Source organism: Mirounga leonina, unplaced genomic scaffold (genome assembly GCF_011800145.1).
Source record: "Mirounga leonina isolate KUSES-001 unplaced genomic scaffold, KU_Mleo_1.0 Mir_94, whole genome shotgun sequence".
In the NCBI taxonomy this organism is placed as follows: Eukaryota; Metazoa; Chordata; class Mammalia; order Carnivora; family Phocidae; genus Mirounga; species Mirounga leonina.
In genome coordinates, this window is record NW_023270855.1 from 42,648,890 (window position 1) to 42,663,212 (window position 14,323).

At 46.2% G+C, this 14,323-nt stretch overlaps 1 protein-coding gene across 1 annotated transcript in view; it reads left to right on the forward strand.

Moving 5' to 3' along the window:
• Positions 1-14,323, forward strand: part of SMARCC1 (SWI/SNF related, matrix associated, actin dependent regulator of chromatin subfamily c member 1) — a 178,117-nt gene that overhangs the window by 160,239 nt on the left and 3,555 nt on the right. The window contains exons 26-27 of the mRNA XM_034997255.1: positions 1,085-1,346; positions 13,052-13,228. Of these exons, the coding sequence (XP_034853146.1) occupies positions 1,085-1,346; positions 13,052-13,228 (439 nt within the window). The remainder of the gene's footprint in view (positions 1-1,084; positions 1,347-13,051; positions 13,229-14,323) is intronic.

Sequence of the window (14,323 nt, forward strand, 5' to 3'; positions counted from 1 at the left end):
TTCGGTGTGTGTTTTATACTTAAAACATATTCCACTGCAGATTAGCCATATTTCAGGTGCTCAGGAGCCTTTTGTGGCTTCTGTCTGCCATCTTGGACGACAGAAAAGCTCTAAAAATATCTCCCAGTGACTCAGTTCTTGCCATTGGAAATGGTGGGCTCAGACATTATTGAAAAGAAATAGATCTGTTAACCCTCCTTAATGATCTTTACACTTCCTACCTCCAAAATCTGGATTTTTATTTTCCTTCATGTTCAAGTTGATTTTCTTTTTCAGGCCTGAGTTAAATTAATTTTGATAGCACTTAAGGTGGGCTTCATTCTCTGAACTATTCTCAGGCATATGGTTTCTGGGTTTCCTGGCACGTATAATAGCTTATTTCTCTTTATTTTAATTTGGGTCCCAGAAAGATTATCTCGAATATTGAAATACTTCTTCAAACCAAGATTCATGCACATCTTTATTTAGGCACCTAAAATATTCTGTGAATGTGTCACCCAGTATAATTTTTGAGTACTTGAAAGCTAAAATTTACGGTGGCATTGCCAAAGCTCCACATAGAAAAATGTGTGTGTTTGCAGCTAAGGCCACGTCCACTCATCCAGAGGACCTAACTCTGTGTCAGTTCTAAAATAGTAACCAAAGGATCACATCCAGAAGAGAGCCCCTGGGAAGGTTGTGTCGACTTGAAATTTTAGTAGTGAAGGACTATTAAAAGGAGAGGAGAGGTGTGTTTTACTTGGGCAGTCATGAAATCTATTTTTACATCTCCGAAGGCCTGCCAGACAGAGGATTCCATGTGTACTGAGTGGGCCCAGAGAACACTAACTGCACTGGCTGAAGGTTACAGAAAAGGCAGACCTTTTGTATAACACCGAAAAGACCTTGACCTTGGTAACAGGTGTCCATATGGAAATAAGCTACTCAAGAAGTAATGCCTTTTCTCACCGTAGATGTTGCAGGAGGCGAGGTGGCTGTGTCCCCGTGAGGTGGTATAGGGAAGTCAGGCATCAGGTCCTGCGTGTCATCCATTCCTGAGAAGCTCTCTCGGTGTCCTCTCTCTTCCCCTTCCTTTTCTTAACAGTTAGAACAACAGAGGCAGCAGTTGCTCACTGAACGCCAGAACTTCCACATGGAACAGCTGAAATATGCCGAATTGCGAGCCCGGCAGCAGATGGAACAGCAGCAGCACGGGCAGAACCCTCAGCAGGCACACCAGCACTCAGGAGGACCTGGCCTGGCGCCGCTTGGAGCAGCAGGGCACCCCGGCATGATGCCCCATCAGCAGCCCCCTCCCTACCCTCTGATGCACCACCAGATGCCACCACCTCATCCACCGCAGCCAGGTGAGCGGCAGGCTGTGCTCCCGGGTAAGGCTGCAGCCATCCCTGTGGCCCAGCTGTCAAAGGAGTGAACCACACCCTTGCTGATTCGGGGCTGGGACTGTGACTAGGATGCCCACTGTCATCTAGGTAGTTGTAGGCAATGGGACCTGGTTGTAGAGCCATCACCACATAATGCTTGTCATGTTCTGTTCCTGGTGTGATGCCTTGCCCTGGGTCGGTCAGCCTCCACGTGGCCAGTATATCCCAGAGTTCCTTAAAAATTCGTCCTTGGGTTGTCTACACTTGTTTTGTTTTGTTTTGTTTTGTTTTAACTTACAGACATTTTAAAAGATAGACACACACAAAAATAATAATGCAGTGAACTCTTATGACCCGGCTTCCACACCCATCACTTTCCCGCCATTTATCACCTTTTGTTAGAGAAATCTTCTACCATGGGCAAAAGTAGAGCGAATAGTGTAAAAATCCCCCCATATATACCTATTGTACAGTTTCAGAATTACCGATATTTTGTTTATTCCTCAGTGCTTATTTTTAAAATTTATTCCTAAAACTACTGGGATAAATATTTAAGAGAGAAATTCCCTATGGCTACTTGGTGCTTGGTTTTGGCTGGTGTTAAGCATCAGAATCTGTAGTAATTGTTTACAGAGAGATCCTGAGGAGTTCCAACATCTGCATTTAGCTTGTACAGGATGGGAAGAGAGATGCTTTTGCCTTTTTCCCTAAATAACATCCTGGTGAGGACAAGTCTTTGCATGCTAGGCCAGTCACCCACCTTGTTCTGCTCACTTCTCATTGTCCTCACTTTACAGTTGAAGAACCGATGCATGGCAGGGACCACACGGCCTTGCTGCCTGATGGAGCCAGGATTTGTGCTGGGCTCCGTCTGATTCCAGAATGATAGCCGGACACTGCCCCGTGACCCCCGGACTAAGAGGGACTTGCAGCAGATTCAGATACAGCTCTTCTCTTAGGGAGACCATGCCAGAGAAACAAGAGTTCATAAAAATAGCCTTTAGAATGGAAATAGGGCGTTTTTCTCTTTTTACTTTCTCACAGAAATAAGCTCTTCTTCAGTGAATTTTAAAGAAAAGGATCATTGCATGTATGATGAGACTAAAATCTGTGATGAGATCTTTTTTCTTAAAATTTTTTATTGAAATACAATGTACATATGAAAAAATACACAAATCATGAGTACTTAGTGAATTTTAACAAAGAGAATATACCTGTGCAACTACTACCCAAAAGCCCCTGCTTTTCTCCTCTCTACCTCCTTTTCTCCGGGGGGCAACAGCTATCCTGGTTCCTGACAGCAGCGACTAGTTGGGCTTGTTTTGAATGTTATTTAGAGGGAATCACACAGTGACTTTTGTTTCTGTCCGGTTTCTTTCACCAACACTTGGTATGTGAGATACATCCACGCCGTTGGATTTGCATGGGGTTGCAGATTTATTTCTCCTGTTTGCTGTATGTAGTCCATTGTGGGCTCTACCCCAGTTTATTAGTCTGTTCTCCTGTTGATGGACATTTGATTCGTTTCCAGGCTTTGGTTTTAACAGATAGTACGTGCTACTGTGAACATGCGTGTGCACATGTCTTTTGATAGAAGTAGGTATACATTTTTTAATGTATTTTTAAATTTAAATTCAATTAATTAACATATAATGTATTATTAGTTTCAGAGGTAGAGGTCAGTGATTCATCAGTCTTTTATAACACCCAGTGCTGATTATATAGTATTCCCTCATTAATGCCCATCACCCAGTTACCCCATCCCCCCACCCACCTCCCCTCCAGCAACCCTCAATTTGTTATCTAGAGTTAAGAGTCTCTTATGGTTTGTCTCCCTCTCTGATTTCATCTTGTTTTATTTTTTCCTGTCTTCCCCTATGATCCTCTGTTTTGTTTCTTGGATTTCATATATGAGTGAAACCATATGATAATTGTCTTTCTCTGATTGACTTATTTCCCTTAGCATAATACCCTCTAGTTCCATCCACATCATTGCAAATGGCAAGATTTCTTTTTTTTTTTTTGGATAGCTGAGTAGTATTCCAAGATGTGGAATACACCACATCTTCTTTATCCATTCATCTGTCGATGGACATCTGGGTTCTTTCCAAAGTGGCTATTGTGAGCATTGCTGCTATAAACATTGGGGTGTAGGTACCCGTTCAGATCACTACATTTGTATCTTTGGGGTAAATCCCTAGTAGTGCAATTGCTGGGTCATAGGGTAGCTCTATTTTCAACTTTTTGAGGAACTTCCATACTTTATTCCATAGTGGCTGCACCAGCTTGCATTCGCACCAACAGCAGACATAGGTATACATTTCTGTTGTGTGTGCCCCAAAGTCCCTAGAATGGGTCATAGGATATGCATATGTTCACATTAGTAGATGCTGCCAATATTGTTCCAGAATAGTCATACAGATTTACATGCTTGCAATGTGTGAGTTCTAGCAGCTCCAGGTAATCATTTTTCTTAATTGCCCCTTTTGTGGGGGTGCTTTAGAGTTCAAAAGTAAAGTTAAATCAAGTGTGTTAGTAAAATTAAGAACAACAGTAAATTGAACCCACTAGTTAAAAGTTGCCTTAATATCACCACTTCAGAAAAAGCTGGTTGTTAACGGGTGAGCCTAGAGCACCTATATTCTGGTGATGAGCTAAAGGGGCCTTTGGAAGCTGGGCAGATGAGGAAGTGGGTAGTGTTTTAGGTGAAGTTCCTCTTCAGTCTCTGGTTTGCTACAAGGTGTCAGTTAAGAACTTTGAGTTTGGTCCTTCGAACTGTTGTTTCCTAAGTCCTAGAAAAGTTTACAGGCCACAGCGTTTATGTTAGGAGCTGAGGATAATTATCCAGATCAGTTGGCTAGCTTTTGGTATTTGGCCAGAATTTATGGTGTGTGAAGGAAGGGGAAATCAGCCTCTGAAAAGCCAGCAAGGTTGGGGAAGTGGCGAGAAGGTCAAGACTAATTTCTCACTGGGTAGTTAATTTGTCCAGCTCTGTTAATTAGGGTTTGTATAATTATGTAGATAAATCCCACGTAATCTCTTCTCCACAAAACTGTCCCATCAGTTAGTGGTAGAGCCCATTAAAATAGCAGCTCAATGTCATGAATCTGCCAGGCTGTCAAACACACGAGCCTGGGCCCCAGAGTGGCTGGTATAAATCAACACCTGTCCTCCTCTGAGGACCACTCCTTAATTCATTCGCTTACTTAGAATTTTGTATAGAGGGGCGGCCTGGGTGGCTCAGTTGGTTAAGCGACTGCCTTCGGCTCGGGTCGTGATCCCAGAGTCCTGGGATCCAGTCCTACATCGGGCTCCTGGCTCAGCGGGGAGCCTGCTTCTCCCTCTGACCCTCTCCCCTCTCATGCTTTTTCTCTCTCTCTCTCTCAAATGAATAAATAAATAAAATCTTTTTTAAAAAAAATAATTTTGTATAGAGAATACCGTCTTTATGCTGTTCTCATTCTTCCTCGGCGCTTATTATTTGGTCCTGCTCCTAACCCAGGAAGTCCAGCTTTGTGTAGGTTTTATTTTGTTCCTGTCTCTGACAAACTGTCCCAAGTAGGTCTGTTTGCTACCAAACAAAAAGGCAAAAAGGAAGTATCTGTAGTCTGTTGCTGGTGTACAGAGAGCACATGGAGACTGGAGGCGACTCCAGCCATCTTTGTACCGCCCTTAGGTTTTGCTCATCATGATAAAGTCGTGCCACTGCATTTCCTCTTTACATTTAAATTGGAAAACTGATTTCATGAAGTGATTTCTAGATTTAAGCCTTCTGAGTTCTCCCTGTAAAACTGCCATTCCAGACGAACAAGGTGAGCAGTCATGATAGCAGCCGGTTCTTGAGCACTCGCACAGTAGCCTTTGAGTGTGCCCTGGCCTGCGGTATCCATGACGGCACGTGGGGAACCAAGGACAGGGGCCTGGGTCGAGGCTGCTGCTTCCTGAGGTGCTCTTGATTGCGCTGCTTACCTGAGCCAAGAGGACACCTCCCGTGGCTGGGGGTCTTCAATGTCGGCACTCCCAAGGGCCTCAGCCCGTTCTTAGAGGAACACGACCTGTCAGTGATTTGAGTCAAAAGGAAATGACAAAAATCTAGTATGTGAGTACAGCCTAAGCTCTGCCCTCCGCTGGACATTTATAGTAGATGAGGCACTTTGGAGTTTTCATGGATCTGGAAAGAGCTGCCTTCCCTGGGGAAGCCCCTGTGTGAAAAGCAGAAGGAAAAGGACATGTTGGTTTAGATACCTTTATGGTTTCCTTGTGGTTAATAGTAGAAGGATTTCTGGAAGTGCCTAAAATAACCAGAATAGAAATGGATCTGAATTGGTGAGAACTCAGACATGGTAAAAATGATGTTTTAATGATAAAACTAGAATTAGTAAAATGCTGGTAGTTTAAGGAAATTTCAACCAAGGCATTAGTCACTTGGCTTTTAAGCCCCCAAGTTAGACCCACTTACACAATTCTGCCCGTGGGAACCATGCTCAGGAAAGGATTCCATCCAGTCATCCCTTCCCAGGCTACTCCCTGGACTCCCAGCCCCACACCGAAAAAGGAAAAGCCCAAGTTTTTATTATCTGCGGCGCCTTTGGTCCTGCTCGCATCATGTGATAACAAGGCCACTGAGCCACTTTCCGGCTTAGCAGGTTACCCTCACAAAGAGAACAGTGAGGGCCCAGTCTTCAACAAAGAGCGTCTGTCGTGGGTGCCCCCGGAAGCTGCTGCAGCAGGAGCATTCCCTGAGGAGCCTGGGCTTCCCCTCACTTGGCCCTGATTGTGTTATTTCCGTTCTCCAGGGCACTCAGCCAGAGGATGTGCTGTGGACGGTTAGAAAAGGGAGTGATGAAATGTGCCCAAGATTGGAAATTCACAAGTTCCCTCTCCTAGTTTCATGTTCTTTTCCCACCTGCCTCTTCCATCCCAAAGAATAAAAATCTTTAAATAATATTCCACCAGGCATGATGGGCATAATGCTTTAGTAAAAGATCTAATAGACCCAAGAGAGTATGAAGGATTTTTCCACTAGGCTAAACCTAATTTTAGCAAACCTTTCCATTTTTCAGGCTTCAGATGCCTGCTGTTTTTTTTTTTTTTTTTTTTTTAAGCTTGTATGTAGGTCAAACTCCCACCAGTTTTTGCTTTGATGCTACTGTTTTGAAGCAATGTCTCATCTCTTTCTCCTTTTCACCTCCCTTTCTACCAGGGTAGGAGATACCTGAACTTCTTTTTTTTTTCCTGGCAAAACATACAAACATACCCTTCATTTTGTTCGGTAAGGCCTGCTCCTGTGGCTTTCTTCATGTTTAGTAAGAGGTCATGGCAATGCCTTCAGACATTGTCATCCTTATAAAAGTGGTGAGACCTTTGTCGGACACCAGAAAAAACACAGGAATGTTTAGGTATCAAAAGACAGAGTTTGCATTACAAAAAACTGATTCTGTCTTCTCCCTAGTCTTCTTAAATTCTGCCCCATTTCAAATTTGATCCTTAGAAATCAGCTTTTCCAAGGAGAGAGCTGCTTCTTCAAGACACAGTGGTGTAGGTGTTAAGGAAAAGAGAATGAGCCTCAACTCAGTCTCTGCTCCTTGGGAACTCATGGGCCAAATTACACAGTCCCTCTGAGACTTCGTTTCCTTATCTCGAAACTGGGCTCTTTGTGTCTTGCAATCTCCCCAACAACCTAGAGGATTCAATAAAATAACTGTCATTGCTGGCAAATGGCAGGCCCTGGCTCAGAAGGGTATCCTTGTCTCCCCGCTATCTGTTCCTAAATCTACACTGTCCTAGATACCCAGCACTGTGAGTCACATAGTATGTGAGAGCAGTAACCTCCGGGTGGCACAGGGACATCGCCCACTCTTGGTGCTCCTTGCTCTCCTGAGAAGTGTTTGTGCGAAGTCCGATAAGCAGAAGTAATCTGTTTTTTCTCTAGCTCTTCTTTTTTGCTGCCACCTCTCCAAAGGAGTCACTGTTCTCTCCTTCACACCTATGTCCCAGTGGCTTTATTGCCCTATTAGGACAGGAAGGTGAGAGAACTTTGGTTTTCAGGAGACTTCGGGATTTGTAGCAAGAAAAAGAAGTTTCTTGCAACTGTTGGGCTTATGGCTTTGGAAAACCCTAAAGCTGCCCTGTCACAGCATGTTGCCATAAAAATATAGGGAAATAGGTAAACAGGCCACTGCTGCTGAGCAGGTAGCTTTGGAAATGGCACCACTGGGCCCTGCCAGCAAGAGCCTTCAGGCTTAGCCCCAGTGCCTGTTGGATAGGCGTCACCTCACGGGTCTGTGTCAATCTGCAGCTGATTCTCCTCTTTGCCAGATTATTTTGTGAATAGCTCTTTTCCCTGCTGGAACTCTCACACTGAGCTGCTGGTTGGAGAACTGTCTCTCTGGAGCCGGGTATGGGTCAAAGAAGTGACCCATCGGTTTGGTGGCAGCACAGATGGCATCGCCAAGTCTGTGGACCCCCTCCTCCAGACCCTCGTCCACGGGGGGCACGAGCACCGTCTCTGGGGCCATGGTACCCAGGTCCCATATGGGCTCCCCTCTTTACACTTCATGACCTCGGCAAGTTACTCTGCTTTTATGTCTTCTCCTTTCACCAACTTGGTGACTTAAAACAACAGACATGTTCTCTCAGTCTGGGAGCTAGAAGTTCATTATCTAGACCTCTCTCCCAGGGTTCTAGGGAACAGCCTGTTCCTTGTCTCTTTCAGCTTCTGGTGGCTGGCGGCAGCTATGTGTCTCTTATAAGGACACTTGTCATTGGATTTAGGGCCCACCAAGATAATCCAGGATGATCGCCTCAACTCAAGATCCTTAACTTAATCACATCTACAAAAACCCTTTTTCTGAATATGGTTGCATTTATGGGTTCCGAGTATTAGAACATGTACCACATATCTGTTGGGGAAGGGGGGCAGGTCATCATCCAACCCACTGCAGGGTGCCGTATGTTTGATAAATTAAAAAATGACTGGGCGCCTGGGTGGCTCAGTTGGTTAAGCGACTGCCTTCGGCTCAGGTCATGATCCTGGAGTCCCTGGATCGAGTCCCGCATCGGGCTCCCTGCTCGGCAGGGAGTCTGCTTCTCCCTCCGACCCTCCCCCCTTTCATGCTCTCTGTCTCTCATTCTCTCTCTCTCAAATAAATAAATAAAATCTTTAAAAAAAAAAAAAATGACTTACTGCAGGGGCACCTGGGTGGCTCAGTTGGTTGTGTCCGGCTCTTAGTTTTGGCTCAGGTCATGGGATCAAGCCCCGCATGGGACACTGCACTCAGTGGGCAATCTGCCTGAAGATTCTCTCCCTCTGTCCCTCCTTCCCTACTTGTGTGCATTCTCTCTCTCTCTCTTACAGATCTTGTTAAAAAAAATTACTGCAGGAAGCAGAGAAGAACTAAAGTGGCTAGAACTAAAGTATACACCTTAGTTTTTTTTTAAGATTTATTTATTTGACAGAGCACAAGCAGGGGGAGGGACAGGAAGAGGGAAAGAGAGAGTCAAGCAGACTCTGCGCTGAGCATGGAGCCCAGTGTGGCGCTCGATCTCATGACCCTCAGATCACCACCTGAGCTGAAACTGAGAGTTGGACGCTTAACAGATTTAACCACCCTGGTGCCCCAATTTTTTTTTTTTTTAATGCTGGCTATTATATTAAATCCTTTCGCATGAACTGTTTCATTTGAGCACAGAATAGTGTGGTAGAAAGAGAATTGGATTTAGAGTTAGAAGACTTGGATCTGATACCTCTTAACAAATTCTGTGACTGTCACAAGTCCCTTAACTTTTCTGAGCTGCTTTTTTCTCTCTATACAATGAAAATATTTGCTCTCACAGCATGTTGGAGGGGCCAGTGACATAATAAGACTATAACAAATAAACTGGTTCCCCGATCAGACAGAAGCTATAGGGTGAGAGTGGGGCAGATACCTAGTTTCACTCTGTATAATCTCAGGAAACCCAGGCTCTGGGCATCCTCAGTGACTCCAAGAACACTCGATCTTGGTGTGGGTGACGTGGAAGTAAGATCGTGCTGTTTAGTTTTCCAGTCTGATTAGTTCATACTTTCCCTGTTGAGGATGGTACTGGGTGGCTGCTGACAGGGATGCCCACTGGTGAGCCAGGAGTTGGGGCAACCCGCACCTTGCTCTTCATTATCAAAGCATAAACGTCTGTCTTGCTGCTAAAAATGAGCAGCAGTTGGGACTGCACAGCTGTGTGTCATACCCCTTCTGTGAGCGCTCACTTGCTGTGCCCTTCCTTCTTCCTTCTTCCATCCTTACCAGTACTCACTATGGCTTTTTTTTGTAAAAGCGTGCCTTACCACTCTCTTCAGTTTTCTGGAGGGAAATCTGAAAAGGGCTGGCAAAATATTCTTCCACACTTGCTCAAGGCCTCTTGTCCAGACTGAACTTGGAAGGAAGAGGCAGCTTGCACCTGCTGAGAGACAGGGGCTGTATGGGCTGGTCTAGTGCATGGTTTCCATTGGCCACGGGTCCATGAAAAGTTCTTTGATCTCCAGGTTGGGAAATGAGCGGTCCAGGCTTTAAAGTGGGCCTCATGTCTCCAAAAACAAAAGTATCTGCTGTCTCCCTGTCACACCACCAGAGAATACCTTTAGAGAATCACTCTTAGAGACTTAGGGACTCGGGAGCCTCTTGAACAGCGGCAGGGGACTAGTTCCATGGACCGCTGCCCATGTGAGCCTTTGAGAGTTCCATACCTCCCCTGCATCCCACCTCACCATGCTCCTGTCACTACAGGGTGGCCTGTCCCGCGTCTCCCGTTCCCAAAGCAGGAGTCCTTGCCCATCCTCCCCACTTCATCCCCACTGCGCTTTGCACGTCGAATTCTCTCTTCTTCCCGCTGCACACTTGCCCTCTGCCTTGCTCTCTCACCCATTCCCAGGCCACCTGTGGGGTGCTGCCCCTCACCCCTCAGCTCCTACCATTGTCTGCTCAGCCTGCCCTCACCCAGTCCCTGCTTCTCTCCATCACACAGGCCATCAGTCCTGCATTCCTCCCTTCAAAATCTTTCACCCAAGTCCCGACCCCATTCTGCGTGTAAGGCTCATCCAGACTCTTTGCTGTGAGTCTTTTCAGAGAGACCGTGGGTCACGTGGCTATTACTTGAGCACTTTTTTTTTTTTTTTTTTAACGTTTTTGAGCCTGTTGTTCCTCAGGAAATGCAGGCAACAGCTAATAAGGTGATACAGGTACCTCAGGGAGTGGCGAGTATGAAGATGCTACCTATAAGTGGTAGCTCCTAGGAATAACGGGGATGACACTTGTATTATTTTCTGATTGCTTAACTCCGGCTGGGCCTTGTGCGTAGGATAGTCTGCTCTTGTCCTATCTCCAACCCGCTCCTTCACTCCTTTGCACATCATCCAAAATCCCAAGTCATTCACAAGTTTGTCTCAGTTGACTGGAAGGTTTCAGGGTTTTTGGCCTGCTCCTTCTGCAGGCTTCCCTGGATGCGCGGCCACGCTGTATGTGTGTGGGCTATAGGACATACAACATATTGCATAGTAGCTCCTGGAATCTCCATGTCACTCCCTAGATGGATGGGCTCTCCATCGCTGCCTGCATGTGCCCCAGCCCTGTGGCACTGGGCCCAGCAGCTTGGCTTCGATGCTCAGTTGGTGTGAGGGGGTGGCAGTGTCCGCCCCACAGTGAGTCCAGTTCCTGCCCTTTTGTGAAGCAGTTTGACCAAGCTGTCCCCCAGTGGACGCACCTTGGGGGCTCCTGTGCTGGACTCTTGCCTTTTTGCATTATAGAGTACAGAAAGGTGGGCCTGAGAGCCCCCGACTTGTCCTTTTTATTCTGAGGCATAATGGTGATATATTTTGCTTTCTAAAAATTGTCCCCCAAAGTCAGTAGACCACCTCTTTCTCTGACTCTTGAACTTCTGGAGTGCTCTTCACTGACAACCCAGTAGTGAGGGGCTCCTGTCCCTGGGTCCTGGGTCAGGGAACAGACACTGGAGATAGGTGGTGTGAGGCTTGAAGCTTCGTGTGTCATTTCTTTTTTTTTTTTTTTAAGATTTTATTTATTTATTTGACAGAGACACAGCGAGAGAGGGAACACAAGCGAGGAGTGGGAGAGGGAGAAGCAGGCTTCCCGCGGAGCAGGGAGCCTGACGAGGGGCTCGATCCCAGGACCCCGGGATCATGACCTGAGCCGAAGGCAGATGCTTAATGACTGAGCCACCCAGGCGCCCCTCGTGTGGCTTTCTTAAGACGGACCTTTTTCTAAACAGTGACCAAGAACTCCCCTTAGGTTATCTCCAGTACTGCTCTCTACATTGTAATTGATTGGTAGCTATCAGTCCCATCTCCCAAATTTACAAGACTGGACCTCAAGCATTCTTACTTCCAGCTTTCTCAGAACTGTCTAGAAACCTGTATTTAGTTTCATACAACTGACCTTACAGAGATACCGAAGTCCCTAGATTTAAAAACAAAATACCATAGATTCTCTTTCCTTATTCTATAGAGAGTATAATTTGCTGAGAGAGAGAAGCATGCGCTTCAACCCTAGTGTGTGCCCATTAAAGTATTCTCCTTTGTTTGTAGCTCTTTAAAACCAAGCCCAGCAGCCAAACCACTGAGTTTAAGAACTAATAAATATTCATCATATCTAAAGCAAGATTGGCAAACTACAACCTGTGGACCAACTCTGGCCCATCTCCTGGTTTTGTATGGACTGCAGGCTAAGAATGGTTTTCACAGTTTAAATGGTTGGGGGAAACTCAAGAATGTTTATATTTCATGAAGATTATGTGAAATTCACATTTCAGAGTCCATAAATAAAGATATATTGGGACACAGTCTCTCATATTTGTTATCTGTGACACCTGTATGTCATCTGTGACTGCCTTCATGCTACAATGACAAAGTTGAATAGCTGTGACAGAGACCATATGGTCTGAAGGTCCAAATATTTACTGTCTGGCTCTACAGAAAAAGTTTGCTGAAAGTCCTGAAGGCTCAGTGTGAAACTGCAGACAGGAGGTATTTTACTGTTCTTGTGTCTGGTGTCTCCTCTCGTTAATTTCAAACCAGTAGGAAGAGATGAAGGGGTCATCTGTTTTTCTCGCAAGCCCCCCGCCTCCCCACCACAGTGTTTCATGGTGGGGGCTAGAAGGAGATACGTTTTTGTGAACAGGACTTGGAACTTCTGATCAGAATCTCTTTTTGATGTTGATTTCACAGTTGTGACCAATATCCTTTCACACATACCCTCCCACGAAGCCCCTGTGTGAAGCTCAGTCTTGACTGAGTTGCAATCCTTGGACTGTGCACTAACTTGCTGTAAAAGTCCGCTCCATCCCATGTGGCCTGTGCTTGGTATTTTGTGTCCTCAGGAAGATGTATGACAAGCCACTGTCCACCCAGACTAACCAAAACAAATGTTTTCTCCTAGGGTGCTTTTCTTGTAATTGCTTCTTACAGCTACCTGCCTGTACCAGGGTTTAGGGTAGTCATTCGCTCCATAGATTGCCCCATTATCCTTCCTCCTCCCAAAAAATGAAAATCTGGACATAGAGATTATTACAGATTATTGCTCTGTTGGTATTTCAGATCCTTCGGAGGGTTAGGTATTTGTATTTAGCAGCCCTGGGCATTGACTTGATCCCTTTCTCCCTAGTACACTTACCTTAATACTTTAAATCTCCTTCCACAGGTCAGATACCAGGTCCAGGTTCCATGATCCCTGGGCAGCCCATGCCAGGCCGCATGATTCCCACCGTTGCAGCCAACATCCACCCCCCCGGGAGTGGCCCAGCCCCTCCTGGTATGCCTCCAATGCCAGGAAACATCTTAGGACCCCGGGTACCCCTCACGGCACCTAATGGCATGTGTAAGTAGCATGATGGGGGGAAGCATCACCGTAGGGTCTCTCTGGGCGGGCGGGAGACAAGGGACGAAGGCTTTATTCTCTAGGTGATCTGTAGTTTGGCAGGTCCATGGACAGTGCAGCCTGTGGCAGTGGGTTCCAGAAGATCGGTTTGTGGTCAGTGCTCTTCAGCACCCCTGATGAGCAGGTGCACAGGTGGTGAGTGCAGATGCTTACAGTTGTTTGGCCGTGTGTACCATAGCCTTTGTGGCGTGCACTCGCGCCCCTGAGGTCTGTGGGGAGGCCAGGAAGACAGTCCTCACCCACTCCTCTTTAAGCCTTAGGTCTAGCTTGAATCTCGTTAGACATACCGAGTTGCTGGTGGTTTTCCTACAGGAGCCTTTTTTGGACACCGGGTTCAAAATGGAGGGTGCGAAGAAAGAAATAAGAACCGGTTTAAGGCAGAAATCACAAGTCTCTCGTAGCTACTCTGGGATCTTGGTAGTAGCGGCTTAGACTCGGGAAGGCGTATTGAGGGGCTATGTTGAGAGGGAATGGGAGGTCCTAGCAGGCTCTGTGGAGAAGGCACGGCTGCTGCTGAGCAGTGTCCGTGTGACATACGTATGAAGCCCAGGGCTTTTCTCCAGTACACCGTGGTCTCCCCCAGTCCTAGCCTCCAGAGCGTTGCTTCAGAAGCTCTGCCCTGCCCTTTACTCCTGTCGATCTTCTCGGAACGATCCCAAAATGCAGCCAGTAGTGGCCAGGTACCCCAGCCACATCTGTGATCTTGGTTCATTTACAAGTTCATTTATGTGCCAAGGAGATAGCTCCTGTTCACAGTACAGAGCTAGGACTCCAGAAGTCCTGGTCTCCAGGAGCTTTAGTTGGGAAAACAAGAAATGAACAAGTAGATAGTAGTATATAGGATTTACAAGTTATCTGAGATTCTGAAGTGCTTTGAGTGCACTGTAGCACTCGGGGAGACCTCCCAGCGCCAGGAGGCAGGCTGCACAAAGGCATGTCTCATTTCTCTCTGGGCCCCTAGGGGCTAGGACAGAGTAGGTGCACGGAAGAAAGACAGCAATATAGCTGGGTGTATAGGATCGTAACAGTAGAAAA